This window comes from Rhea americana, unplaced genomic scaffold, assembly GCF_003343005.1.
Source record: "Rhea americana isolate MKP2758 unplaced genomic scaffold, rheAme1 scaffold_9, whole genome shotgun sequence".
NCBI lineage: Eukaryota > Metazoa > Chordata > Aves > Rheiformes > Rheidae > Rhea > Rhea americana.
The window spans coordinates 5,791,729-5,819,235 of NW_028187088.1; the positions used below are offsets into that span (position 1 = coordinate 5,791,729).

At 45.1% G+C, this 27,507-nt stretch overlaps 1 protein-coding gene across 1 annotated transcript; it reads left to right on the top strand.

The window, feature by feature from the left end:
• Positions 1 to 4,845: 4,845 nt before the first annotated feature.
• Positions 4,846 to 26,667, top strand: ADA2 (adenosine deaminase 2). Its single transcript, XM_085324009.1, has 9 exons — positions 4,846 to 5,165; positions 8,017 to 8,242; positions 15,890 to 16,100; positions 19,206 to 19,333; positions 20,453 to 20,543; positions 20,861 to 20,969; positions 21,938 to 22,095; positions 22,953 to 23,155; positions 24,097 to 26,667. Exons 1-9 carry the CDS (start codon positions 4,853 to 4,855, stop codon positions 24,206 to 24,208), a joined length of 1,551 nt encoding a protein of 516 aa, XP_085180135.1. The 5' UTR covers positions 4,846 to 4,852; the 3' UTR covers positions 24,209 to 26,667.
• Positions 26,668 to 27,507: the final 840 nt, after the last annotated feature.

Consider the following 27,507-nt stretch of genomic DNA (forward strand, 5'->3'; position numbering starts at 1 on the left):
CAGGGGGTTGGGAGACTGAACAGTTTGGAGYAGAGATTGTCACTGTGCTGTGCTGCAAGCCTAGCAGGGAGGGACATGCGTGCGAGATTTTCCAGAGTCCTTATTAAATATTGTGTCTGCTTACATATGGCTGCCTTCCCCTTCCTTGTCCCACCTCACAGTTTTCCTTTCAAAACTAGACTATGACCACTATGCACACCTGCTTTAAAAACTCAGTCATCTAGCAGCTGGCTATGGCAGTGCAGCTATTTCACCAGCAGATAGAGTAAATAATTGCAACTGTCAGCAGGGTAGCTAGATTGGTAACTGTTCCCGTTTTACACATAAGGCAGCTGGCACAGAGAGAATGTCTAACTGGTAAAGCTGAGAACACATTTTCCAGCTCCAACCTCCTTTCCTTGGGCTTATACTGATACTTCCAGAGTATAGCTTAGATTTAAGTGTGCTCAGAATGGCTAGGAAGCTAAAAGACATTTCAACCCTCTGTACTATCAGAAACATCCCTTGGTTTGGAGAAAAGCAGCAAGTATAGCTTATGCAAAATGCATTGCCAAAAACAAGAAGCACAAGCTGGGGCTGCACCACTCATAGTTTGCCCACTGCCTGSTATGTCATTGCTGTAATTTCTGCATTGGTCTGTAAACCATCTAACTTCTGCAAGGTCTTCACCTGAGGCAAGCTGATCCTCCACACAGAGGCTGCAGCAGAAAGATGGACATTGCAGAACACTAAAACACTGTGCCAAGTGGAAAGACAAAGTTCAAAATAGGAGTCCACAGACCCAACACTGCTGCCCCTGCAGTCCTTCACCTTTCCTTTCACCCTTCTGCTGGGGGCAACCAATGCTCCCCATCACACTGCTGCTGCTGCAAGGGCCTGAACATGGGAGCAGAAACCCAGATGTGGCAGCAGCAGGAAAGACCCAGGAGGATGAGCTGGGAAGCAGAGAGTGATGATGGGGAAACACGTGGTTGGGGAGATGGTAGCAGTTGCCTAAAAGAAGCTCTAAAGAACAAAAAAACGGGTTCGCATATGGAACTGAAACTGAACCAAGGGGACTTCACTGAGTGCACTAAATGGTGGCCACCAGCTATATAAAGCTTCACATGCATCTAATGTGCAGCTGGTATTAGAGCAAGCTGAAGCTTGCACAGACCCAAGACAGCTTTAAAACAGGGCTTTTGGAAACCAGTAAGTATGGCTGCAGGAGCACAGAGGTCAGCCAGACCTAGAAGCCACTCAAGAAGCTAGGAAATAGTTATGCTTGCTCCCTCCTCAACTCTGCACAACTGGTGCCCCCACCAGCTTCAGCCAGGGAGATTATTTCAGGAGCTAATGAGGACTGGAGAGGAACTGCAATAGTGGTCTCCTGGACAGACTCAAAGAGCTGTTATATAGCCATCAGCCAGGCTACCCCATCCTTGGCAACAATTCAAACTAGCTAAGAGATACATCAGTTTGGAAATGACTCTTATAATCATCCTTGTCAATGCTTTATACAGGGCAAGTCTTCCTGTCTCATGCCTTGATTCCCAGTGAGGCCTGCCACCAAAGCTGTGAATACTTGCAGGCACTAAAAGAACCCAGGTCCTCTCAACAAATGAGGCTTTTGAATGGTGATAACCATACTCTGGCTTGTGTTAYCCTATTCTCCCTCCCTCCATCCCTTCCATCCTCAAGGGCCATAGGAGAGCTATCTAGAAGCAACTTAACTCTTATTTCACTAGTGCAGACTCCCTGCGACRTTTTTCAGAGCACAGGCCACACTTCAATAGAGAGCAAAGCATCTCAAACACCTTCTTATTTCTTAGCTTATTTCTCTCAACATCTGTATAGCATTCTTCTGGCAACTGTTACAATTGCTTATGTGGAAAAGTTCCATTAAATAAGTGTTTTAGTACTGGACTTTGGTTTTGTTTTTCAAACTCAATTTAGCAGGATGAATCAGTGCTGCAAAACTGGCAAATATCTGAGGCCCTCTGGCAGGCATTTCTAAAACCACTGCCTAGCTGTGAACTGCTGTTTGAGGCCCTTCACACAGTGCTTTAACCAGTCTTAATACCCTTCCCTTGGAACCTGTCTCTAGTGCCTGATTTCTCACTGCAAAGCCATTTTTCTAACTGCCTAGCCTGAATTTGRTTTTATGGTCCTAACTCCAAGCTTTACTACTCTGAGATAATTAGAGCAATTCCCTTCCTTCGTTTATATTGTTCCCTTGAAGGTATTTATGGGCAGAACACTTGTCCCTGCTGAACCTTCCCTTTTCCATGCTACATGCCTTGCTCTTCAGTCTCTCCCACTACCTCTGATCCTTGGATTGCTTTAACAAACTAATAGTTGCTGTGGAGCCTTCCACAGCTGGGGCATCCTTCAGGTTCAGAGAGCCTGAATACACWCTCTACTCCTCTGATTCCTCCTTGAGGGCAAGACCATCTCAGGGCTCAAGAAAAGCTCACTCCTACTGAAGAGTGACCCTYCACACATGCTGTCACACTTGGGGTTCAAAAGAAGAGTCATTCATGGTGCACAGGGCTATAAAACTCTGACTAATCCCTGAATATAGTGGGCTACCCTTTTTATTTTCCATCAGGATTGATGACAGCATTAGTGACAGCACAGGGTGAATGAATCAGAAGAGGAGAGATGGCATGGATTATCTGGCTGGTCACCAGCTGGAATATTCAGGGTGCTCTTCACTGTACTAAGTTTGTTGCAGTGGTGCCTGGTGATGAAATTTAATGTACTACTGACCAGACTATTYTCTCTACCTTTAAAACGGTCTTTTTGACTGCTGATGGTTGTTTTCAGTAACTGTTGACTTACAAGATTTTTTTTTTTATTAAAAGAATTAAAATCATTACAACTTTGGTTAAATTAAACCAAGTGGACTTTGTTCTCCACTGGAAGCTGTTTATGTAACATCTATTTTAAATAACTTTAAAACTCAGCCTATTTAACTGTGCAAAATAAAATAGTGAAATTACAATATTTGTTATGACTGAAAAAAAAATCAGATCAGTTTTAACAACTGTGTCATCACTAATCCCTAATTTACTCCACAGGGAAAAGTTTATCCCTGTGTGCCAACTCTACTCTGGTGAGTCCAGTCAGATTGGCTTTGGCCTGGTTTGCAGAGCTGACAAAAAAAGGATTAGGCAAAATCGTTTAAAACTACCTTTACAAATTCTTATTTTCTCAGATTAAGAAATGTTACTAAATAGAATTTGCAGCATTATTKTTAAATTAAATGGCATTAGAAGCACAGTACTCTAAAAGGGATTAGACTAGCCAAGCTCAGACCTATTCCTGGGACTCCAGAATTTCCCTGCATTGGGAATGTCTAAGTATTTCTTTGAGGATATTTAAAAGCTGTGTAGGAGTACCATGGCATGCAGGAGGGCTGCAGAGAACATGCCAGAGTTTGCATGTGAAGGGTTAAAGAGTCACAGCACTATCAGGCTCAAGGAGCAGGGTGTTTGTGGAAGTGACCCTGCTGCTTTGGCTCTCTTGTTTGCAGGGTCCCAGGAGTGCTGGAATTGCCTCCTGCTAGTGCAGGCAAAGGATGCAGCTCTCCTTACCCGGCCACCGGGCTTGCAACCCCTTGCCTTCCTGCAGCTTCTTTCTCATAACTTCTCCTGCCTCCTCCTCCTCTTTATATATTCATGAAGCTGTACAGACAGGGGAGGAGAGGAATAAATAAAAGCTGAGCAAAGCGAAACTCCAATACAGGAAGGGGAACTCTGTGTGCTGGCTGGGCTGGCTCACGTCTTGTTTGGCACAGCCAGGACAGAGCCTGCCTGTTTAGCTTTGGCCGTGGCAGTTTTTGCTTACAAGAAAAAACTGTTCCCTGCACTCTCCAATTGCAGTTGGATGAGCTCTGGATGCAAGGAGGAGAAAAAAATAACAGTAAGTGAGTCAGTCTCAGTAGGGCTGTCATAGTGCCTTTTAGGGAGTTTCTCTCTCCAGGTTCAGAGCCAGGCCTGATGTCAGCAAGTCTTTATCTTGTGGGACCAGCTGATGGGGCAGAGGCAGAGAGGGGTGGAAGAGCCTAAGCAAAGCTGTGGGTAGAGAAGAGGCTAGAAGCAGAAGGCATGTGTGCAAGCAGGATRTAATATATAATTCACAGGGGACCATTTCAAAATGCTGAGTCTTTCTCCAGCCTGCTTTGGACTAGTGGGATTGGTGTTGAGGGTCACTGAAGCCTGGTATTGGAATGTTATATTACAGCTGTGCTTTTTCAGGGAAAAGGCAGAGACCTCCAAGTTCACATGTGCCTGTCTTCTGTGATTTACATGCTCCTACTATTCTCATATTCTCCCTTCCTGTCTCATTCTTCTGGGATTGCAAAAAAAGGGACATGCTCCAACTGCTACAGGGGAGTCTTTTTGACTGTAGGGAGCCAGGATGTGCATAGCTCTGCAATTCTGCACAGCCTATGCACTCACAAAAGCACCTCCCCAAGTGCTTTGTCCCCAGCTTCTCTCACTTGCACTGTCACCAGTGCCCCACATGCTGAGGAGGCTTCACTCTAGCTTGCAAGCCAGAGTCCTTACCTTACCAGTCCTTGGCCCTAGGGACAGACCTTCACCACATTGCAGGTCCATGTGATGTGTTATCAGCCTCATCCTATGCGGCACTCCTTCCTCCCTGCCCTGCCACCAACCTTGCACTGTGTCAACAAAATCACAAAACCTTGAATACAGGAGGTGATGGTACCACAGTATCACATTAACCCACTACTTTTGCAGGATAGAACAGCAGTTTAGTGACTCAGTGTGTCATCACTAAAATTTCACTGTCTGATGTGCGCTTATACACTGATTTATTTTTTTTTTCCAGGTGCAGCTCTAAGATGAAGCTTCCATCTGGGCAAAGCATAAGGCTGGTATACCTTCTGCTGAATCTGGCTTCTTTCTGTCTCCCCAACCCACTCTGGAAGGACAGAGACTCACTAATGCAGGAGGAGAAAGCCCATCAGACAGGTGGTAATTTGGTGCTGAACAAACAGGAACAGCAGCTCAGTACAAAGCTTGTAAGCCTCAAGAAGAAGGAGGTCGCTACAGCCATGAACACAGGCCTATTCCCTCCAAGCATGCACTTCTTTCAGGCCAAAAGCCTCATTGATCAAAGCACAGTGTTCAGCATATTAAAGCGCATGCCAAAAGGTAGGCTCTGGCGTACGGGTTCCTGGTCCTATCCACCCTTCCCCTGTTATTGTCTACGCTAAAGCTAGGATGATGTACAAGATGTGGCAAACCTCTGATCACAAGCAAACTTACAAGAGCTGTGAACAGTACTGACTGGATCCCAGGGAGGGTTCTGTTGCGTAGCCTTGGGATAGGAGCAAACAAATAGGAAATGGGGATGGATTGYTCAGTTGGTTAGCACGTGGTGCTAGTAATGCCAAGGTCGTGGGTTTGATCCCCGAATGGGCCACTCATTTGAGGGYTGGACTAGATGATCTCCAGAGGTCTCTTCCAACCTTACCAATTCTATGATTCTATGGATTGGATGAATACATGTTTCCAACAATGGCAGCACTTATAATAACTTAGCTGAAATTGCTGCATCCCCCAGTACACTTGTTTTATAGCCAGTTATGTAGTTGATCTGCAAGTCTACTGGAAATCTGAAGGTATCAGAGGAGAAAGGTGTGACCTCTAATACTGCAAGCTTTTACTAACTGAATGTAAGTCAAAGCCTCTGTTGATGTGATCTGTAGAACATAAAACAACAACAACAAAAAACTAATGTATTCTTTTGATCAATCTTTCTTAATCAAGTTATCTTCTGTCCACTTATGGGAGTCCTCTGCTTATAAAGCCAAGCATCTGTCCTATTGCCTTTTGTCCAGACACTTTCTCCCTTGTTGTTCAGCAAATCATCTGCTAATGGACTACCATGCTCTACACCAGAAGTGGCTTCTTTATACTCCACAGCACACAAAGTTTTTAAGGCATTTGGGACAATTTAGGTTGCATACCAGCATGAGATTGTCTGATACATTTATCATATCCTACGCATCCTTCATTGAGCACCTGGAACACAGCAGCATTTGAAGTCACAGCTCTCCAGGGTACATAGGAGAGTGGGAAAGGATATTTTTAGCTATGTGGAAATCTAAGTCACCTAAGCTGGGCCTCAGGGAGGCAGACATCTCCACGTCTGAACTGCTGACAGTTCAGTGGAGAGGCAGGATATCAAGCAGTTGCAGTATGTAGACCTTGAGTCCTGACTGATTTCTCCCTGCACATCTTTGGTTTAGTGAGGAAGTATTTGAAAGAGGTGCCTTCTTTAACTAAAGGTAAGAGGCACTCGGTGAAAATTGTCAACACCCCTACTACTCTGGATGATACACTCACCTTTCTAGACACAATCCCATAGCCTTGCCCACGGTGCTCGCTGGCAATAGGCTGGTGACTACATTCAGCACAGTCAACAGGTCAGCTCCTCTGCATGAGGGCTTCTCATCTGCAAGACCATGACACTAGTGCTTGGATAAGAACTGTCTTGCTCCCCTCCCAGTCTGATGTGGCTCCCTGGCTTGCAGCATCCTGACTAGTTACCATAAGTGCTTGGGATGTCAGCATGGCCATTATCCGTTCACCAGAATTGGGTGGTAAGGAATTTAAAGGCAACCCTCTGTCCTCCTCAAACAGGGTACTTTGAATACCCAGAGGGAAGCAGAGAAAACTTAATACTTTCCAATCCAAGAGATATTAAAATAGGTTCTGATAGCCCTTGTAAGAACTGCAAGCTTTTTAGGGTTAGAGCACATTCTTTTAATTGCTTGTGTAGAACGTAGTCTTATGAGGCCTCAATCTTGAGTAGAACCTCTAGGAATTACTGTTGTTTCAAATACTACTGTAATAGCTATTGCTGCTCACATAGCGAAAAGGATGGTACTGTAAGTGACAGGAGGCTCAACTTTGGACAACTGTAGCCTGCTTTTACAGACACAGCCTGTTGCTCTAGCTCTGGTGAGAGCAGTCCCTGCCATCACCCAGTAGCTTAACTGTCAGATCTTTTATGATGACTGATTATCAACTTACTTGTCTTGGTGTTTCAGTTTGTCTACCATCACGTGACAACTAGTCTTCTGTTCCTGCTGCTTATTCTCCCTCCCTGTTCTTAAGTGGGTCAAACCCATTTTTGATTACAAGGTCTCCCCTAGACCAATAATATGCATATCTGTAAGAYTAGCTTCTTCTAGTATAGCATCTCCCATCTACAGAGGGAAAGTTTAGTTCAAGCAACAGTGTAAGAAGTCTCTGCAAGAGAATAGATTTTGGCAGTACAAAAGGAGGCACTGAACAAGGTGAGCATATAGAAATTTCCTATGCCAGGAAGGCTCAGAAAGTTGCCAACATACTGCACAGTAACAGAGCTTCCCAGAGGCACATGGTGCTGRTCAGCAGCAGATGTACACTGTATTTGATAAGGGGTAGAGGTGGATGCTCCTTCTGCRTCTGACTAATTTCCCAGTGCCTCATGATCTGGGATTTTGGTGTAGGCCAGAGATTCCAAAGAGATGAAAGAAGGACACAGAYGCAAAAATTGATGCTGAGACTCAAACAGCTTAGATACAGAGGCTTGGTGCAGTCTGCCTGGTAGCCAGCATGCCTTTGAATGGCTGCCTACTGTGAAAGCTCCTCTTTAAATAAGTGGGGCCTGTGCCAGCTCACAGCAAAGTCTGTCTGAAAGACCTTTAATAACTCAGAGAATTTTCCATCCCAGTGGAGAAGTAGAGCTCCCTACTGATTTCCTCCCTGCCTCTTCTCCCAGTGAGCTGTCACGCTCTGCCTGCCCTCTGTTTGATGTGAAGTGGGCCACATCCCCCAGCAGAGAGGAGGCAGAGCAGCCACTCAGTCTCACTGGTGGGAGAGATCAGTCATGACTATCTAGAAGCATTTCCAGATGCCCCAGGAGGAGCAAGCTTGAACTATTACCACATTAAAGCTGCTTTCCTTCTCTTCAKCTGCCTTGTCTCATTAGAGTTGCTTTTCCTCTCACCAGGTGCTGTCTTACACCTGCATGACTATGCGATCTTGAGTGTAGACTGGCTGGTTTACAATGCCACCTATATGCCCAACTGCTACATCTGCTTCACACGCACAGGCACAGTGCGGTTTAGGTTTTCCAAGCCTCACCCTCCTCAACCCACGCCAGTCCAGTGCTCCGAGTGGGTGTTGCTGGAGACATACCGAAAGCAGTTGCCCAATGTGACCAAGTTCGATAACAGGTGAGTGAAAAGGAGTTGCAAGCTACTTCATAGTAGCATTACATAGCTGGCAGGATCATTTTGGTGCACCTTTCCCATCTGCTTGCTGCTCTGAAAGCAGGGTGCTTCATTTAAAGCTGTGTAGGCAGAACAAGTGAATAACAACCTAAGAACATGAAAGATGCAGCATTAAGTTTACTAGAATTACAGAGTATCAAAATTGAAGTTTCCTGTGCACTCTTGCTTTGGAGCTTTACACAGACAGGGTTGAACACAGTGGTTTAAGTAGTTTTATGCCACCTGCCCCTACCTTCCCTCAGCACCTATATTGGAGAGACTTCCAGCATAGTATAGGGCTGCATGGTAAAGGACTTTGTCTCCTCTGTTGAGRTAACCAAAAAAATAAGTAACCAGTAAGGCAGAACATCACCAAAGAGCAGGAAGTCAGGTAGCTAAGCAATTAGTCTCCCCCTCTACAGCAATAAAGTCATTTTTTAAGTCATTACTTTGCCACAGGGCAGGAAGTTGGACAAACTACTTAAGTTAAAGTTATTGTAGTAACAAACAAACAAACAACTTCCCCCCGCCCCCCATCAACTCCTTACTTCCTAAATGCTCACTTTGAAACCAGCTAGGACTCACCATGCTCAAGCACAGGGCACTCATTCCTTGTAAGAACCTCAGGCACCAGGAACTGCATGCAGCCCCTATGCCTGGCAGCATATTCCGCTCAATACCTGCCTGCTAACAGAGCTTCCYTCCACACTAACAGGCCCTCCTATAGCTATCTAGGAGGTCTTACATCAAACTRCTTCCTCCAAAGCATCATCTACTCCTAAGAACTCCTTTCTCTGGGGATTGCAGCCTTTTATCAGGATCAGGTGTTTGCTGGTTGCCCAGCAGCTGCCCAGCATTTAATTACTTACAGGTGGGTGGGAAGAGCCTGGATCCCCCTCCGGAAGGAGGTGACAGGAGGATGGAGACCTGTCTCCCTACTGAGGGGCCATTCAGCCTTTGACAAAGACCTGCTGAAAAGACCAGGAGGCAGTGTGTAGTTCTGAGTTGCATTTTGGGGGCTGGATGGCATGTGCTAAATAATGCATGAAGGCAGACACTGAGTAATGAGGACAAAGAAAAATATTGAGTAGCAATTCATTCAGAGAGCACTGCTGTCCACTGAGCCCAGGGAAGCTGGGTCCTGTGGAAAAAAATAGTATGTGGTATAATATAATTAAAGATGTTATTGTGGTGCTGACACACAAGGAGAAGGCTGGACTAAGGCCATGTGGTGAACCTAATTACAGCATTTCCTAAGTGAAACTTCTTGGCTTTTACTGTAGCACTCTTTGGTGAGCTTGTGAGTATGCGTGCTTTTAAGTAGAAACTATTTAAGTCTCAGGAAGCTGGTACCCCCTCCTCATGCAGTCTGACCGGGCTCTGTGCCCTGCAGATCCGGGAAGCAGGTTGGGTTGGGCTAACAAGCTCTGTTGGGATGGCATTGCCTTCCCTCCTTCATAAACACAAAGTGGACTTCTGCTTCTGGGTAAGGCAGAGAGAGCTGACTCTCCTGGGCACCCACTGCTCCTCTGCAGATTCCTTTGCAGCCTGTTCCTTAGTAGACACCTATTTCCAGGAGGCCAAAAACCATTCCTAAATCCTAGACTAGTACCCAGGGATTAGATCAAAATAGGCTGAGACCAAAGTCTGAGCACTTCCAGAATGGAAGGAAAATGTAGTGCCAGACCCAGGACTCCCCACCTTTTCTACACAAARGCACAGCTGCCCTGACGTGTAATGGAAGAAATAATATCCAGTGAGAAATCACTTATGCGCTTCTAAAGAGAAAACTGTTTTCCCATTAGTTCCTTTCCATTTCAACTGGGAGTGATGAGGAAAGAAATACCATGGCACCAGCCCTCTTCAACTCCACCAGGAGACCCATAAATAATGTGCAAGAGATTAGATTTTGAAATAGCTTCACTTTCTTGAGGCACAAGCAATCACACTGGCTATTTTGGAACTTCTTAGAAGGAAGCCTTCATTGTATTTAGTTTTAGTTGTATTTACGTAGTGTGATGTCTCTTCCTGGCTGAGGCTAGGTGACATGACATCCTACAGAGGAATGAGGGTGGAGCTGTGTATGGCTTGATTCCCTATAGTCCTATTTGGGTCCTGAAGTAATATCATCATGTTCCTCTTGTATTATTTATCAATAATGTCTAGTAACTGCAAGTCAAAGCAGGACTTCATAGTGGTAGGTACTGTACAATACAGGACACAGACCCTGCTACACAAGTCTGACCAAGAGTGGAAAGGGAAACTGAGGCAGAGACCAACAAAGTGATTTTCCTCAGCAAGTGTTAGAGCGAAGTACAAAAATCTAGTTCTCTTGCATCCTTGTTGTGCAGACTTATTTATTTATGTTGTATTTTGAGTATTTTGAAGTTGAAAAGGAGTCATTGTACATAATGTGCAGGCACATGAACAACAGCTACATTGAGGCACTTCCCCTCCTATTTTGATCTAATCCCTGGGTACTAATCTAGAGGTTAGGAATGTTTTTTGGCTGCCTGGAAATAGGTCTCTAGCCAGGAATAGGCCCCAATCTGTTCTGCTTCTCAGTTTCTGGAAACTCTCCCAGTCTCTTGAACATGTGCATCCCAGGCTACCTCTTTCCTGCACTCCTCTTTGCCCTTGAGCACTGACAAACTGAGAGAAAGCAGATGTCAGAGGAAGGAAGGGATGGATAGTTGGGTGGTTTCAAGAAAGTATCAGTGGAATATGGCAGAAAGGAAGGGTTCTCATGCAAGATAGTGCGGCTCAGCAAATGTGAAGGGAACAATGAGACCGTTTCCTAGAGGATGCACCTCCTTCACCTTACTACATTCCTGATCACCAAACGCAAAGGAGATAGGTACCATTTCATTTTTGTTGTTTTTATTTTTATGTTTGTGTGTGTGTGTGTGTGTATGTGTGTTTATGCTGAAAGTCTTTTTGTTTATTTACCTCAAAAGAAGTTTTTATCATTCATATTCAAAACACAAGTCCAATGGGCCAAGACCCGTGAGTATYCTGTTACTGGTAAACTTCCAAAATGATGCTATCACAAGAGTCAAGAGACTGTGGGCTCGGAAAAAGAGAAAGGAAGGGAAGTTTGCTCTGACAGTTAAAAAGATTTCCTCATTTATGTTACAATTAATTATGATATAAGAGAATGCCATTTGCTTCCTCGAGATGCAGTGTAATTGCCACTGTTTGTAAAGCCAGAGCTCACAATCACCATGCTGCAATATATCTAAGGAAACAGCATTGATATTCCAGATATCTGTGAAATAACCTCCCTGCTAGTAGCCCAGGGATYAAGGCTGTGCCCAGCAGTTCAGCTCTTGTGGCCCAGTGGAGCTCTCTATCATACGGATGAAGTCATCTGTGAGGAAGCTGACACAGAGGCCAGGTCTAGGCAGTGGAGAGAATTCCCCTGGGTGCTAACGGCTGCCCAGACCTCCAGCAACTTCCCCTTCATGTCTTCTGACTTGCCCTAGCCAACAGAAAAATAGGGCAGCATGTACACTACAAAAAAAAAAAGAAAAAAAAAAGAAAAAAATTCCACTACAGAAACAAAACACTGTACTCCCTCTACGAGTCTCCCCTTGGGGAGAAGAAGAGAGGAAGAGAGAGAACGAATGAACCACATGTGACAGATGTTAGTCACACTATTTAATGCACCACTGGAAGACATTCAGATACTACGGTGAGGAGAGTGCTATAATTACCCATATAGAATAGAAAAGAAGCAGGAAAAAAAACACCTTTAAAAAACAGGAAGAAGCAACCTTTCACTCTGATATTATACAGTGCAAAGAAACAAAGCAGTTAGAATAAAAAACAGGAAAAAAGAAAGCAAAAACACAGTCAAAAATAAATAATCCTTAGCTGGTCATTCTAGTTGYGCCCCTTTGGGCATATGCATTGCAATAACATTGTTCACTGCATATATGATATGACATGGAAAGCTATTTGTAGTCTGCACCTGATCACTGAATAAGTTCCATTCCAGAAAATAAGCAAAAATGTATTTATGAAGCTTTGCTTCATCTGCATCAACTACTCCCGGTACAAAATTATCAGCCTGGACCCTTAGGAGATTATCCTGTTATCAAGCATGGATCACTGTTACCTAATAAATCTTCACAGTTCTAAGGATCAATAATCAGTCTCAAAGGAAGGGGGATCATAAAAAACATTATATGATTTATGTGCTTTTAGGAGCAGGGTGGTGTGGGAATTTATTGCTGTATCTAGCCCAAGAGCACAGGCTGAGTAAACAACCYCAAGTTTGCCCTGCTAGATTTAAAAATAAGGAGCGGAGCACTGAGTGCTCTTTGTTGAATGAGTCTGTTCTCATGGACAATGGGAAAAAATAGTTGGATCCCAAAGCAACTGTTGGTCCTTATCTAAAGCGAAGCTCTAGATGGTGGCGAGAATAGGCTTGCAAGATCTTTTGATCCACGCGGAGGTTTTTCCCGCAGTGTTTCCAGCACTAAAGGGAGAAATGCCCCGCTCGCCCTGCTGCTCCAGGCCGGCGATCTCTGCTGCTGTGCGGGGCCTGTGAGGAGCCCCYGCGGCCAGGCCCCGGCAGGAGCGTGGGAGCAAGGCCAGGCGAGGAAGGGAGCGGAAAAGTTGGTTTGAACGGGACTGCTGCGCGTGTTTTCCCAGAGGCTTGGTTGCGTAGCCCGAGCTCTTCCCACACAAAATCTTTTCTCCCCTCCCTGCCGAGCTGGCGCACACCCGCTCCGCTTGAGGCCAATCTCCGACTGCGCTCTGTCAGTCAGATAAGCTCTTTAAAGATGCCCCTGGCTCCTGCATTCCTGGTTTCTAGGGTGATGCTACAATGTCACTCCTCAGTGCTCCCCCAAACATGTCTAAAATGCCAAACGCCACTGCAGGCCACAGTACAAAATACTACACATGTGCCTCCCTGGTTATGGTTCAGTTCCTTTCCATTTTGTTGCATTGTTTACTGAATAGTATCTGGGGTTGCCCAGTGTTGTGTGATAATGGACCGAAAGGCCCCATTGTAATGTGCAAGAGGGCAGAGCTAAAGTTGCTGTGGAAACCTTAACTCTGAATATCCTGACTGTTGTGCATTTAAAATCTCATCCTCAATGTGGTACAAATGTCTCTGCTTATATACAGTTTTGTTTCTAAAAGTGTTCCCAGCAGACAGATTAAATGAAGAAATGAAACTACAACTGCTGGAAGAGGGTCCTCGGAGAGCCAAAGAGCAGCCAGTACACAGATGCTGGGAGAACAGCTCCATTTTATGCTCCGAATGGAGGATCTCCAAAGGAGTGTCCCTACCCAAGATGCCTTCGTTTATAAGTTTGGACCAGATCACACTTTAGATCTCTAAGAGGGAGATTTTTAAYTCAATCCACAGAAGCCTCTTGGAATGAGATAATACAAGCACAAATCAAACCCACATCTCCTATATAACAGAGCAGAGTACTGTGGTAGGATGAGGGGCAAAACATCAAAGACAAAACATTATTAAAGATCAGTAGCAGTTATCAAAGAGAAACCATATACTTGGATGAAAGATGAAGCTTGGCCGAAGGTATTTCTATCTGAACCTGCATAGTCTCTGAGACTAGATAAACATCAGGCCTAGTAGGATTGGTAAGACCGTGAGCCTCAAGCACCCTTCTGTGTAACTAACACTGATGGCTTAGTTGTCCACCCAGGAATGAAGTTAATTGCTCCCTGTATTGCCATTTAAACTTTGCTTTCCAGCATGAGAAATTTCTTATAAAATCTTGTGGGCCAACTTAAAAAGTGAGGACACCTACTGCTGGAGGAAAAGTTTCAGGCAGAATGAAAGCTATAAGCTTTCCCGCAGACAGACTTTCACCCTGTCCAAAATGCAAATGCTCACCTACAGCTACACCCACAACTCAACAACAATACAATTACTGATTCCARTTACTGGTTCCCTCAAACTCTACTTGATAAAACAACCTGCTCCCTCTCTGGATTTCTTGAAGAGGCTTACATTCCAGTAGAGTCTATGAAAAGAATAAATATATTTCCTGCCCCTCTACTCAGCCCTGGTGAGGCCTCATCTCGAGTACTGTGTCCAGTTCTGGGCTCCCCAGTACAAGAGAGACATGGAGCTACTGCAGAGAGTCCAGTGTAGGGCTGCGAAGATGATCAGAGGGCTTGAGCACCTGCCCTGTGAGGAAYGGCTGYGAGAGCTGGGCCTCTTCAGCCTGGGGAAGAGAAGACTGAGGGAGGATCTTATCAACGTGTATAAGTACCTGAAGGGAGGGTGTCAAGGGGACAGGGACAAACTCTTTTCAGTTGTCCCATGCGACAGGACCAGAGGCAATGGGCAAAAACTGAACCACAGGAAATTCCGCCTGAACGTGAGGAGGAATTTCTTCACTGTGAGAGTGACGGAGCTCTGGAACAGGTTGCCCAGAGAGGCTGTGGAGTCTCCTTCTCTGGAGATATTCAAAGCCCACCTGGATGCAACCCTGTCTAACGTGCTCTAGGTGACCCTGCTTGAGCAAGGGGGCTGGACTAGATGATCTTCAGAGGTCCCTTCCAACCCTGCCAATTCTATGATTGCCATCTCAGTAAGAAAAAGACAGGACACACAATTCTTATCAGTTATTTCCCAGCAGACAATCTGAAAAAGTTATCAGCAAGTCACAAGCTTTCATTTAATAGGCATTGCACCTTTGTTTCACTAGGGGGAAAAAGGATTTCTGATTCACAGTCATTTTTCCTCTGCTTATTTTAGATGACATATTTTGATGACACAAAGGTACCAGGGAAAGTTTTAGGTTTAGTAAGCAGGCTGGTGGATACCAGTACTCTGGTGTCTCCTGAACACTACCTGCCTTTAGATGGTAAATAGAGGCACTGATGTGATAACTTTTTGCATGCATTTAAGATGTTTGGGAAAATATATTGTCTGCAGAAGTAAGGTATTAGGTTACTCTTGGATTAAGAGTCCTCCTGGGTAGGAGAGTGCAATTCTTATGATATAAAGTCATCACACTTCCTTTTGTTACTCCTATATTACTCTTTGAGTTTTTACCCTCAAAAAGGAATGGGCAAGTACTTTGCACGTCTAGTTGTAAGCTGCATGGAGCTTAATGTCTAAGGTACGACTTTTTACGGGTCAGAGGGCACAGCTATTATCTGTACCAATCATTAAAAATAAATATATTAGACTATATAATTTTAAAGTAAATATAGGGTAAATATAGGTGGTAGAAAACCTATCTGAATGCTTCATAGTTGCACCAGTTATATAGTACATTTGRTGGTATAATAGTGCCGACAGGCTCCAAGTTAGGCATTGAGCCCTTGTTGTGGTAGGATTGGCTTTTCACCTCTTCCTGATCCTCCGCAACATGCATGCCTTCTTCAGAACAGTTGGGCTGTGCTGCCTTACTTCATTTGAGATGGTATGGATGGGAGACTGTCATGTCTGCAAAGCTGTGTCTCTGATAATAAAACTCACACCTATCTTGGAGGAATCCTATTTCCTCCTGTAGAAGTTACCCAAGTTGCCAGCTGGTGGCTTTTGGTATACTGAAAGCCAGTTGACTTGTTTGATCTTCTAATTCTTCCTCTTCCCTTCACCCTTTTCTATAGCTTGCTGAGAAACTTGACCCTGGTGACAGATGCCCCTGAGCTGGCCTACCCTTCTCAGGCTTACATTTGGAGAAGATTTGAAGAAGTCTTTCTCATTGCCTCTGGCCTTATCTGCTATGCACCTGTGTTCAAGGCCTATTTCTACCAGGGCCTGCTGGAACTCTACGAGGATAACATACAGTATGTTGAGATAAGAGCTCTCCTGCCTGCGGTACATATTTTTTGTCTTCTCTAGTACTCTTTTAAATCCTTCTTTCTCCCTAACTTTTCTCAAGCCCTATCCTGAATTTAGTTTTGGGGTGTTTGCATACCTGGTCTTGTAAGGATACTGGAAAAACTTTCTCATATTCAAAGGTTTTCGTTGAAGATTTGCATACTCAGGGGCTTGAAAATGAGAGGTACTTTGTTCTTACTGATTAAGGAAGATACCTACTGTGGCAACACTGCAAAACTGTGTTGTAGACTCTGACCTGTAACTGTGTCTAATATTCCTGGTTGGGAAGATATTTAGGATTTGTCTGCACCAGAATCACCTGTTCTGCTGTAGCTATTCTGGAATAATTTCCCATCTTGTAGTATTTACATCATTTTAAATCTACAGCTTACTTCAGAATGACTTCTCTGAATAGGCTAGAATATTAACTGGCAAAACACTGTCTTCCAGAATGTGCAGACAACCTCAAATGTTAACTCTGTGAGGTATGAACTGCTTCTTTCATAGCCATTAACACTAAAATTTGTTGATAGTAATTTGGACRTTTCTCGCTGCATATGTCCTAGAGCCAGTAAGACTATCCTACAGTCCCACACTGCCCATGACACCATCCCAAGTGCCAACAGACTCCACTCCCATYTTACAGCTACGACAACTGTCACTTTCTCTGAGACAGTTTCTACATTCCAGACATGCATTTTCCATACAATCCTCCACAAAAAACTCAAAGGAGGAGATTGTGGGGGTGGATGTTTACAAGAGAGGCAAATTCCTTATCAAAATAAACAAACTAGGGCCATCACTCCTAATTACACCATTTATTTCCATCTTCTAAACAATCCATTAAAATGGGAATGAAATTGCTACATGACATCCATTTGGCAGCACCCAAGGGACACGGCAGCTGAGTACCTTGTCTTGAAAGGCAGGTAGCGGCTCGCTGTGGGGAACACAGCATCCAGAGGACAGAGCAGCCACACTAATGTCTCACCGATAGTCTGACTCCAGAACGTGCCTGCCAGCAACTTACTTAAATCATTGYGCTTATGAGAAATGGCTGGCAGGCTCACACCAGCTGCAGATGACTGTCTGCAACCCAGCAACCATCGGTGCTGCTGGRGAGTCCTCCAGAGCCACCCCATCGGCAGGCAGCCAGGCATTGTTACAAATTTGGAGGCTGAGCTAGCTTTCTACGTCAACAGCTGGGGAGCGGGCTGTCTAACCTTGCCCTGTTGTGGCTCAGGCTGGCCCCGTGGAGAAACAGGGCTGTGGCGTTCAGGGCTGTGGGCTGGCACGCTTTACCATGCCTGAAATGAGAATGGTGTATTAAAGGGAAAAAGAAACAAAAGGAGGGGAAGAAAACCACAGAGCCTAGATGCATCTTACTTTGTTGGGAGTTGGTCACAAGCCAATTCTCCTGAACCAGCTCAGTCACCATCTGTCTTTGGGGTACCTGGAAAGAGCAAACAATAGCAATATCAAAATTCCTGTGCTGTGAGACAGCATGAGTGCTGGCATGCCTCCAGGTCACAGAGGTTTCCGGGCCAAGAATATCTGCGATGAAATGAGTGTGTGGGCCTGATTGGAAAATACCCTGCATTTACCGGCAGCCATTAGACATGGTTGTAATGTCTTCCGAAGGGAGGCTTGGCACAAGAGATTTGCTTCCCATCCAGGCCCTAATGCTGGTTCCAGGCATGGGAGACTCTAGAGCSCCAGGCTTGTTCACACCTAGAGCTCAAGTGTGCCACAAGGTATGCGCAGGCAGCCTGCCTGCAGCCGGGGTAGCACTGTAAGGGCTGCAAGGATCCAGGAGTGTGCACGGCTCCTGGCCTCTGCAAGCAGTGCAAGCAGGGAAGAGCTGGTGAGGTCAAACTGGAGATGAGAGGGAAGAAAAGCCTTTCAGAATGAAAGTCAAGGTGAGCAGGGTGTGACAGGAATGATGAGATATCTGCAGACCTAGAGATCCTCTGCAAGGCTTGGGCAACAGCACTGATACTGTACAAAAGCTGGCCTTGCAGCAAAGCATGCCAGAAGCGGTAACTGAAGACAAGTAAATGAAAGTCAGGATTCAGTGGGAAACAGCAAACATTGTAGAAAAGCTCCCCCAAACCCAGCTGTGTTTGCAAATTCAGCTGTGTAAAGTCTCAGATTCCTGTGAGGAGCAGTAGTGGAAAATTCCCTTTGATAATCTGCAGCCACCCGGTGACTCCCGGTGCCTACAAGGGGAATGCCATGCGGGGCCCGCAGGCTTAGCAACTGCAATGAATGCAAGGGAGCAGCACCAGCGGGACAATGAGAAGGTGGAATGAACTAGTTTAGGAGTAAAGAAAAAGAGAAAAGTGAAAGAGAAAGGAAAGAAAGAAAAAGAGAATGGATTGAGTGATTTTAGCCTCCACTTCTTATGAGCTCAAGGCAGTGCCTTTGTGGATTAGTAGCAATTAGGGCATGTAGGGTCTACACTCCCGCTGAAATCAGGGCAAAAGCCCTGCACATAGCCCTRGTAGTGAGGAACTCACTAAATAAGCTGATGAGACAGAGCATGCAAAAAGGATTATTTTTCCCAGTTTGCAGCCAGAGACCTGGGAAACCATTGAAGGATTAAATGACCTACTCAAGGTCATGGAGCAAACCTCAGGCAGAGGGGAGCTGAAGTCCAGCCCAGMTAGGCTAGTAGCTTATGGAGCCCAGCCCTTGCATGCTTTGGGCCTGCCTTTGCTGACAGAATGCCACCACAAGGYGCAGAGTATGTATGAGCAGCCAGACGGCTGGACAAATGCTCCAGCGTTTGATATATACATGAGTCAGAGGTCATGGCCTCCTCGGGATACCCAAGAGCACTACTTGCCATGTCTGAACTTGTGGAGGAGAAACTAGTTTCTGGTATCATATAGTAGGGAGGAAAACCACTCCTCAGTTCTTGCCAGCCAGTTAAGGTTTCAAAAAAATATATATATTCTGAAGTTTTAACTGTTTTTTTCTGCCCTGTTGCCAGGACTGCAGCAGATTGCTTCTCTGAGAGTTTTCTTCAGTTCATTTCTTCCTCCCTCTAACAAAACACTTTACTAACTCCTGTTTGCCATGTACTTCTTTGTCCTACAGGTGTACGAACTGGATGGCACTCGGCACAGTAAGTCCTGGTCCGTGGCAACATATCAGGAAGTGACCAAGCARTTTGTGAAAGATCACCCTGACTTTGTTGGAGCAAAGATTATATTTACAGCACACAGGTAGAGGCTGAGCATGGCTAAGAGCAATGGGGCATAACCAGCTAACTACAGTGGAGGTGGCGGCGGGGAGGACTCAGGCAGYGTGAGGAGAAGCAATGCTTTCTGAGTGACAGGCTGGAAATGCTACAGTTTGTTAGCAACGCCTGCATGGGTTGTCAGACCTCGGGTACTGACTCTTGAAGCATTTCCTGGCACTCATAGGAGGTTGAGGATGAGAAATCCTCTCTACAAACCTGTGTACGTGCWGAACAAATAGGTTTAGCTGATGGCGTGTGCCTGGAGAGGCAAGCGTCTGTGAGTGCCCGGGCACAGGAATGAGCAAAGGAAAGGCTGCTTGTGTGCGTACGTGTCCAAGCTGCATGACCTCTCCTCCTGTGCCTGGACATACTCTCCCTCTTTGGAGGCTGAAGCAGTGACAGAAGTGCCCGAGTTTGGGCACTGTATTGCAAAGGTCCTTGCAGGACCCTGCAAATCCTATTCTCCCAGCAGCCTTTGTACGGTATGTTCATGCTGCTGTTTGCAGGCAGATACAAGGCTGTTCTCCAAGTCAGCCAGATGCCATGAAGTCATGTGAGGTGATCCTGAGCAAATTTAACATACCTCTCAGCAGCACTTACTTGCTCCGACTCTGCATGATGAGGTTTCCCGTTCAGAGCTGGCTTGCCTCTGGCCAGCCTGGGTATAGACAGAGTGAGCTTGTGTCTGTCTGCAAAATGCACTATGATGTTCAAGTCCAATAGGGCTGAAACCTATAAAACTCTATTTAAATGCAACTGTTCTCCCACCTCCCAGCAAAATAGTAGAGAGGGAAAAGATGTTTAAACATTTTTTTTCATGCTGTTCTGTTCCCTACTTGGTATATGGGAATGCCAGTGAATCTTTGACAAGCATGCCTCAGCTCAAGTGGCTATATGGTCTAGTCTTGCAAGGGTTTCTTTTCATAATATCATTTTTCTACTGCTGTTACTTTGGAGAMCTGAAGCTGGATGCCAAATTCAGGAGGACCTTGCATTTTGGAAATACCACTGAGGGCCCCAGTTCACAGTTCAAACAAACCCAAAGAAGGCAGGCCTGTAGAAGTAAGCCTCTGCACTGCTCTCTCTCGCTCTTGCTGTTTAGGATGCTGAATGTTTCCCAGATTAAAGACGCCATCGTCACTGCCATGGCACTCAGAGCCCGCTTCCCAGACTTCCTGGCAGGCTTTGACCTGGTAACTGTATTTCTTCCATGACTCTGAATTAGCCTCTAGAGGTACAATGTAACTATTTGTATATATGGTTTATGTTTCATACCAGAGCCAGATCCTCTGCTGCTCTACTGAAATCGGTGTAAATGAGTCATAAATCTTCTACTTAAGGATTTTGCTAAGGATAGTTAACAAAAAGACCTGAAAGAGTCAATTGCCTTCCCCCTAAAACACAACACGGCAATTTCAGTACAGTTGGCAACATGTACTGATTTCTAGCTGTGAGTCCCACCATCTTCCAGAGTACATTCAAAAATATCTTTTCTCTTTCTCCTCCCCAGGTAGGCAATGAGGACGAAGGTCATTCTTTATGGGAGCTGAAGGATGCCCTGACCATCCCATATTCCTTGGGGGTCAACTTGCCATACTTTTTCCATGCTGGGGAGACTGGTAAGCATGAGGACATAAGCATCACATTATTGCTTACAGAGCCAGGAAATTAAGACTTGCAAAGCATAGAAGAAGCAAGCCTTGCTGTGTCAAAATGGGTGTATGTGTGCATGCATGTGTTTGCATGAGTATAATCTGATTTCCCTGTACTTCTCCCATATCAGCATGTTACTTAAGCATTCCTATCTGCCACCTCTCCTACCTGCTCCCTGCTTTTAACTATAGGCTTCATGTTGCTGAGCKTCTTTGCCCTGTGTATAACCTGGAGTCATGCAGCAGGAGAAATSATTGCTGGTATGACTCAGCCGTTACTTCCATCTCCCATCCACAGCAGCAGCCTTTATTTTACATTTTAAGATGAAGGAATGTCTGAGCCAGCTGCAAGTCTTAGTTGAATATACTTACCAAAATAGCTGACTCTTGTCCTTCATTCCTGGGGTAGTCTGCTTATTTGGAATATATTATTCAGCMTGTTTAGGTGGGATTTAACCTACCATGCAAGACAGTTGTGTCTAACTATTGCATTGTGCTTATTAAATGTTGACATCTCTGGAGAAGATGTCTACATCTGAACTAGTCACTTCGGGCTCCCTTTATAGTCGTAAACAGTAACAGGCACTTCTAAGGTGCATTTCATTGCCTGTAAAGCAGAGGTCTAAAATAGGTCATACTCTAAAAATGATTACCTCTCTCCCTTAACTATAAAGAGAGCTCAGGGTGATTAGCTTAGCTGTAAGGGTGATACAGTGCACATCTAAAGTTAGGCAAGATTAATGAGTATCTTCGTGCTAGGCAATGTCCCAGGCAAATCTGTGTCCCTGCTGGACTGCAAAAAGCAAAGTTGAAACTCAGAGCATGAGAAACTCTCTCACATTGCAATTGATACCTTTATTAACAAAACTGTCTAGCCATTTGAGAAGATATATTTCCTTATTGCACAGCAATGATTCTTATCTGTCTCTCCTCAGACTGGCAGGGCACCTCTATAGACAATAATGTGCTGGATGCTCTGCTACTGAACACCAGCCGGATTGGCCATGGACTTGCCCTCATTAAACACCCAGTAGCCAAAGATTTATCTCTGAAGAGGGATATTCCGATAGAAGTCTGYCCTATCTCCAACCAGGTATGTTGGTAAAAGCTTAGGTCTTAACTCAGGGCTTGGGACATTGGAAYGGGATTCACCATAGCAACTAGGAGGAGCAGGGAGCTGGAGGGCTCCCTGCTATGACAGCTGCACTTTTTGTTGCACCCAGGTTGGCTAAGTTTTCTTTGCACATTACACTGCTGCCTGCTATGCAGACACACTCTGTCTATGTGTAAGGTTTGTGCCACCAGTCAGCTCAAAATCTTTTAAATCCCTATCCAGAGGGGCCTGGGAAGACAGCCAGTCTTCCGTAGTGAAGACAACAAGGCCCAGAGCCAGGGAGATGCCTAGAGGCATAATGAAAAATACTTTAAAGGCAGGAGGGCCAGAGGTCAAGAAGCTGAGATGGCAAATGAGAGTCCTTTTGGTTTCACRGAATTCATAACTCTTTTGTAACACAGCTGCATGGCACACGTTGTCCCCAGGGTGCAGCAGAAGAGCTACTCTGGAGTGAAGATGTACCCTGATAYCATCTTCTGATTCCCTGTTTTTAATGTCATGGCAAATTTGTAAGAAATTGAAACACAGTCCTTGAGCCATTTGCACTCAAATTATTATAAATARGCAAAAGTTATTCAAACCACTGTCTTTGATTTAGGGGATTAACTTAAGAGACCAATCTCCCTGTATAGTCTCTGGAGAAAGGTAAGCTCCTCCTGCAGCAATTCARAGTAGGTGCCTAATACGCTCTGAATAGCCCTCTGGAAGCTCTTCCTCCCAGATAACTAGCAGCTGACACAGGCAACTATAGGTATGTGGTGTGATGGGTGCCACAGTGCAACCATGGGTACAGCAATAACCCGACTTGGTGTCGTCTCTCACCCTTTCTCAYTGAGGTGCTGCTGTTGGTAGCTGACTTGCGGAGCCACCCTGCAGCCAGCCTCATGGCTGAAGGACACCCCATTGTGATCAGCCCCGATGATCCCCCTATCTTTGGGGCAAAGGGTGTCTCCTATGACTTCTACGAGGTGTTCATGGCCATTGGAGGGGTGAATGCTGACTTGAGGACCTTAAAACAGCTYGTACTCAACTCTATAAAGTAAGTTCTTTACCTCTCTAGGCATAGTAATTCTATGGGGAATATCAGCTTGCTCTCTGGAAACCCACTTTATTTGGATTTTGGCTCCAGAGCCTCCTCCACCACATGGACTGGGCAGATTTAATTCAAAAYCTGCTCTGTCTTAGCACCTCCTCCAAGAGCAGGACATGGGATCCCCAGAATYTCCTCTGTCTATGCCCTAGAGAACCTTTCTCTAACCCAGAGTCTTAGTTTATTCTCCTTTTCCATCCTGCATGAAGTTACCTCTAGCACCTCATCCTAGGAGGGGGAGCAATGCTAYGTTTTTATATCATTTGTCTATTTCTACTTGAATTTGACTTGCTCTGGTGTTTGCCATGGCCCAGTGGATAAACAAAGGAAAATGATTTGCCAGCATATAATTTGTGTGTGTTTAACCACTTTTTCTGTTTATCTGGACAGCACTGAATGTCCCAAAATAGTTTGGACGTGGTGCCCAGTGTYTTCTGGCACATTCCTAGAGTTTTGTCTGTTTGCCAAATCCCGTGCCAATCCTCATGTCAACCCCAAGCCCCCGCATGGCTGGGGAGATGACAAATACTCTTATTTCCTACTGATTTGAACCGAGTCCAGGGACAACCTCAAAGCAACAGTAGGCATGTCACTTTTGCACTAGCCACTGGGTGCTGGTCAGAGACCCTCCCAGCTAATACAGGCTGAGCTGGTTTGTCCTTGCAGTGCAGGAGTCGGTAGCTGTTGAGATGGCTGTGAGGTCTCTGGTTCCAGTATTAGCCCAGCCAACAGGAACTCAGGGCTCCCTACACTGTGTTACTCTGTGCAGCGTAGATATGTCCTGTAAGGGTTAATCTGTTGCTGCTTCTTGCCGTTTCATTTTGATCACTGATCTTGAAATAGCTGCCCCCTGCCTCCTTGTCTCATACTGACTTTTCTTCTCCTCACAGATACAGTGCCATGCTACCAGAAGAGAAAGCCAAGGCCAAAGATATCTGGCAGAAAAAATGGGACCAGTTCATAGCTGACCTCTCTGATGATAGCTTTTTGAGGGAGCTTTAGAAGGGAGGAGAGCCATCTCAGAAGGCAGCTGGCAAGTCAGAATGAGCGAAGCTTATTGCTAACGCAGAGACAGAGAGTGCTTCCTGCATAGGGCTTGAGCAGACAAGCCTCTAAGTCTCACAGGGGAATGGGTGATTCTGGTAAACTAGACTTAATGCTAAGAACAAGTTGTGCTATCCTATGAAAGTCATCGACTGGAGGTAAAATGCAGTTGTGAGCCTTTGTAGCAGCAACAACAACAACAAAATACCCTGCTCAAAATGACATAGTCAAAACACAATTAGAAATTGCCAGTGACCAAATCCTGACATTCTTGTTCAGGGAAAACATGGTTTCTAATTAGAGTTAGTGGGAGATTGCCAACATGAGGATCTCTGAATTTTGCCTTATCATTACAAAACGCAGACCTTGTCCGGAAACAGCTAAGACAAACATCCAGCCATTTGGGCCACTGACCTTCAGGAGAGCAAGGACTGAAAATGACTCTTGTTATGTTTAACCCTGGGCCTGCTGCCAAAATAGCACTGCTAGGTCGAAGAACCAGTCATAGGTCTGATGTCTGCTATTTCAGGACTTACCAGTGCTACAAACAAGTTGATGGAACTGTACAAATGCTCCCAGAATGTTGAAGCTTGGTCACACAGTGATCACAAAACTAAGAAAGTGCCTCAGTTGCTGACGGTTTTTTCAAGCAGAATCCTTTTGTGTCCTCTGGTCGCATGGAAACTAAAATGCTTTTCAGCTGAGGAAAAAAAAAAAAAGAAAGAAAGCCCACCCTCGCTTCCCAGATCCAGCTTAATTAAAACACTGCTCCTGCACAAGAACATGTTAACATAGGGCTAACCTAGTCTGATCTGCATTTATAGAAAGCTCCTTTTGATTTCTGGGGGTTCCACTGTGGGCATGCACTGCCTAAATCAAAGCACACATGTGCCCTTATTCAACTATGTCCATATCAGACAGACCTTAGTGGAAAGCCATTCTCATGCTTTGGATATCCAGTATTTTCACCTTTGTAGTTGCCAGTTCTTTGGCAGAAAAGTATTGCACCAATTACACAATAAGTAGTGTTGAGACAAGCAGATTCCCTTGCTTAGCAACATCAGAAATACTGGGGAAAGAAATAGTTTCAGGACGACTGCTTTGTATAAGGGAGATTTAAAAAGAAATCTTAACCAAGATGCTAAGCAAATTCAGCAAAATCCTTCAGCACAAATGTTGAAAGGCCACATAGCCCAACTATGCAGCCAGGATCAGCTGGAGTCTTTCTGGCTTCAGTGGAATCACACTGGTTTGCCTTGGCCAAGGGAGCTGTCATGGAGAATTTACACTTTTTCCCAATAAAAGATGTCTTCCTCCTCAGAGCCTACAACTTGCTCTGTCTGTCATTGCCTGATCTGACAGGCTCAGGCTAACTGGCTGTCTTTACATTTTCTGCTAATTGGTCCAAGCTGCCTGGCCATAGTCTTTATTTCCACCCACCTCAAGTAAAATGCAGGTGGGACAAAAGAACACTTACTGCAGAAGCTAATCAAGCTGCACAGCCTGTGTGTCCCTTGCTTGCAAAGCATTAATTTGTCCACATTTCATAGACTGCAAGTTTCCATCTAGCTATCTCAGGCAAAACCAAAACAAAAACAGAACACACTGAAGGCACCTGGACTGCAGAACACAAACCAGCAGAAAAGCAAACCACAGAAAGCAGAAAGTGGGAACCCACTGACAGATTTTGCTAAACAAGTGAGTTTAGCTCCTCATACCACTACCTCTTCCAGCTACAGATACCTCCAGATATGGCTTTCTGCCCACATGACCCACACCTTCCTCTGAAGACCAGCAACTGCTCTTTGCAAGTTAGCTGTTCAGAGGCCTTGATGCAGAGCTGGTAAGGGCAATGAGCTTTATACTGGAGGAGGAGTCAAGAAGAAGCACCTCCTCCTCTGTGGGTGCAGCATACAGGCCTCCAAGTGATGTCCCCCAGGTTGCCATTGCTTGGAGATTATAAATGGTGACTGGGGAAATGCCTTTTCTTTTACGCTGATGAGAAAAACTGCTGCAAATAGGTGGAACAAGTGCTAATGAGTGACCTAAAGTCACGTCCCTCTGAGCCCTCTGGTATTTCAGCTTACTACATGTCTGTGGAGGAAGATCTTTTATTTGCTGTGAGCTGATTCTCCCTTAAGTGAGCCTCTTTGCTGCACAGTGAAGCTAATCATTAGAGACTCTGTGTGGGAGGACCTGAGGTCCCTAACACAGGTTTACCCACCTCTATTCCTTTTCTACTTCAGTGAAAAGGTTTTAGCTGTCACAGTATTGACCTGTATACTTCCTGCATGTGTTTTCTCAGGGGCTTGAACCACTGATGGCCTTTTGGTTACATGTACTTCTCCCTCCTCACTATCTGCAAGCAGGGTTAGCTCTACTGATTGCTGAAGACTTGCTGAGCTCAGCTTACCTGTTTTATCATCTGGTTTGTTCTCACCTTCCTGTGAAAAACTTCCTGAGCATTAGGTCATTACCCTACTTTGCAGCAGGAACTGTGATGTGTTGTGGCCTGATGTCTGGAGTCCACAATGGCGATGCTGTTCAGGACGATGGCACAGCAGCCACTGGGGGAGTTTCAAATCAGGCAGGTCTGAGGTGATCTTAAATTCCTCAAATGGAGCCCTCAGAAAGGTAAAGCATAGTCCTTACAGGCCTATGTTTGGATTTGTGACTAGCCTAGAGATTCCTTTCTGCCGAAGATACCATCTTAGGGTTTGGTCAGATGGCAGAAGCTTTCTCATCCAAATCACATATATTTAAATGTGAATTTGAATTGAATGGAGGCTCTTGACTCCAGTGGTACATCCTTCCCTGTATCTCCTTAAACAGGTCATTGTTGTGTACAACTGGGACTTCCAAGTATCTTCTGGCAATAAATAGGCTTTACCTCTTTTAGGGCCTTTGAAAGACAGATAGGAGTGGGGCTTGTCTGCTTTACTGCTGGGGATCAATGTTTTGCGAGTGCGTACTTTTTCAGAGAAAGGTACAAACTGCAAAACCTAGACTGAATCCCCACCTCTCTAACTCTTGGAGTAGAAAAAATAGGAATTTAGGCTGCACCACAGCAGTTTAAAAAGATCATTCCATTCAGATATCTCTAAAGCTTAGGGGAAAAATGGCTATGGGGCTTGGCTGAGACTCAGACTTAGCGCTTGCAGTAACATTTAAAGGATTTTGCTGCCAGTCCATCTTCTCACCTTCAATACTTTGGTTCCCTGCTCTGATTTGTGGTACCATTACATGATATATAATGT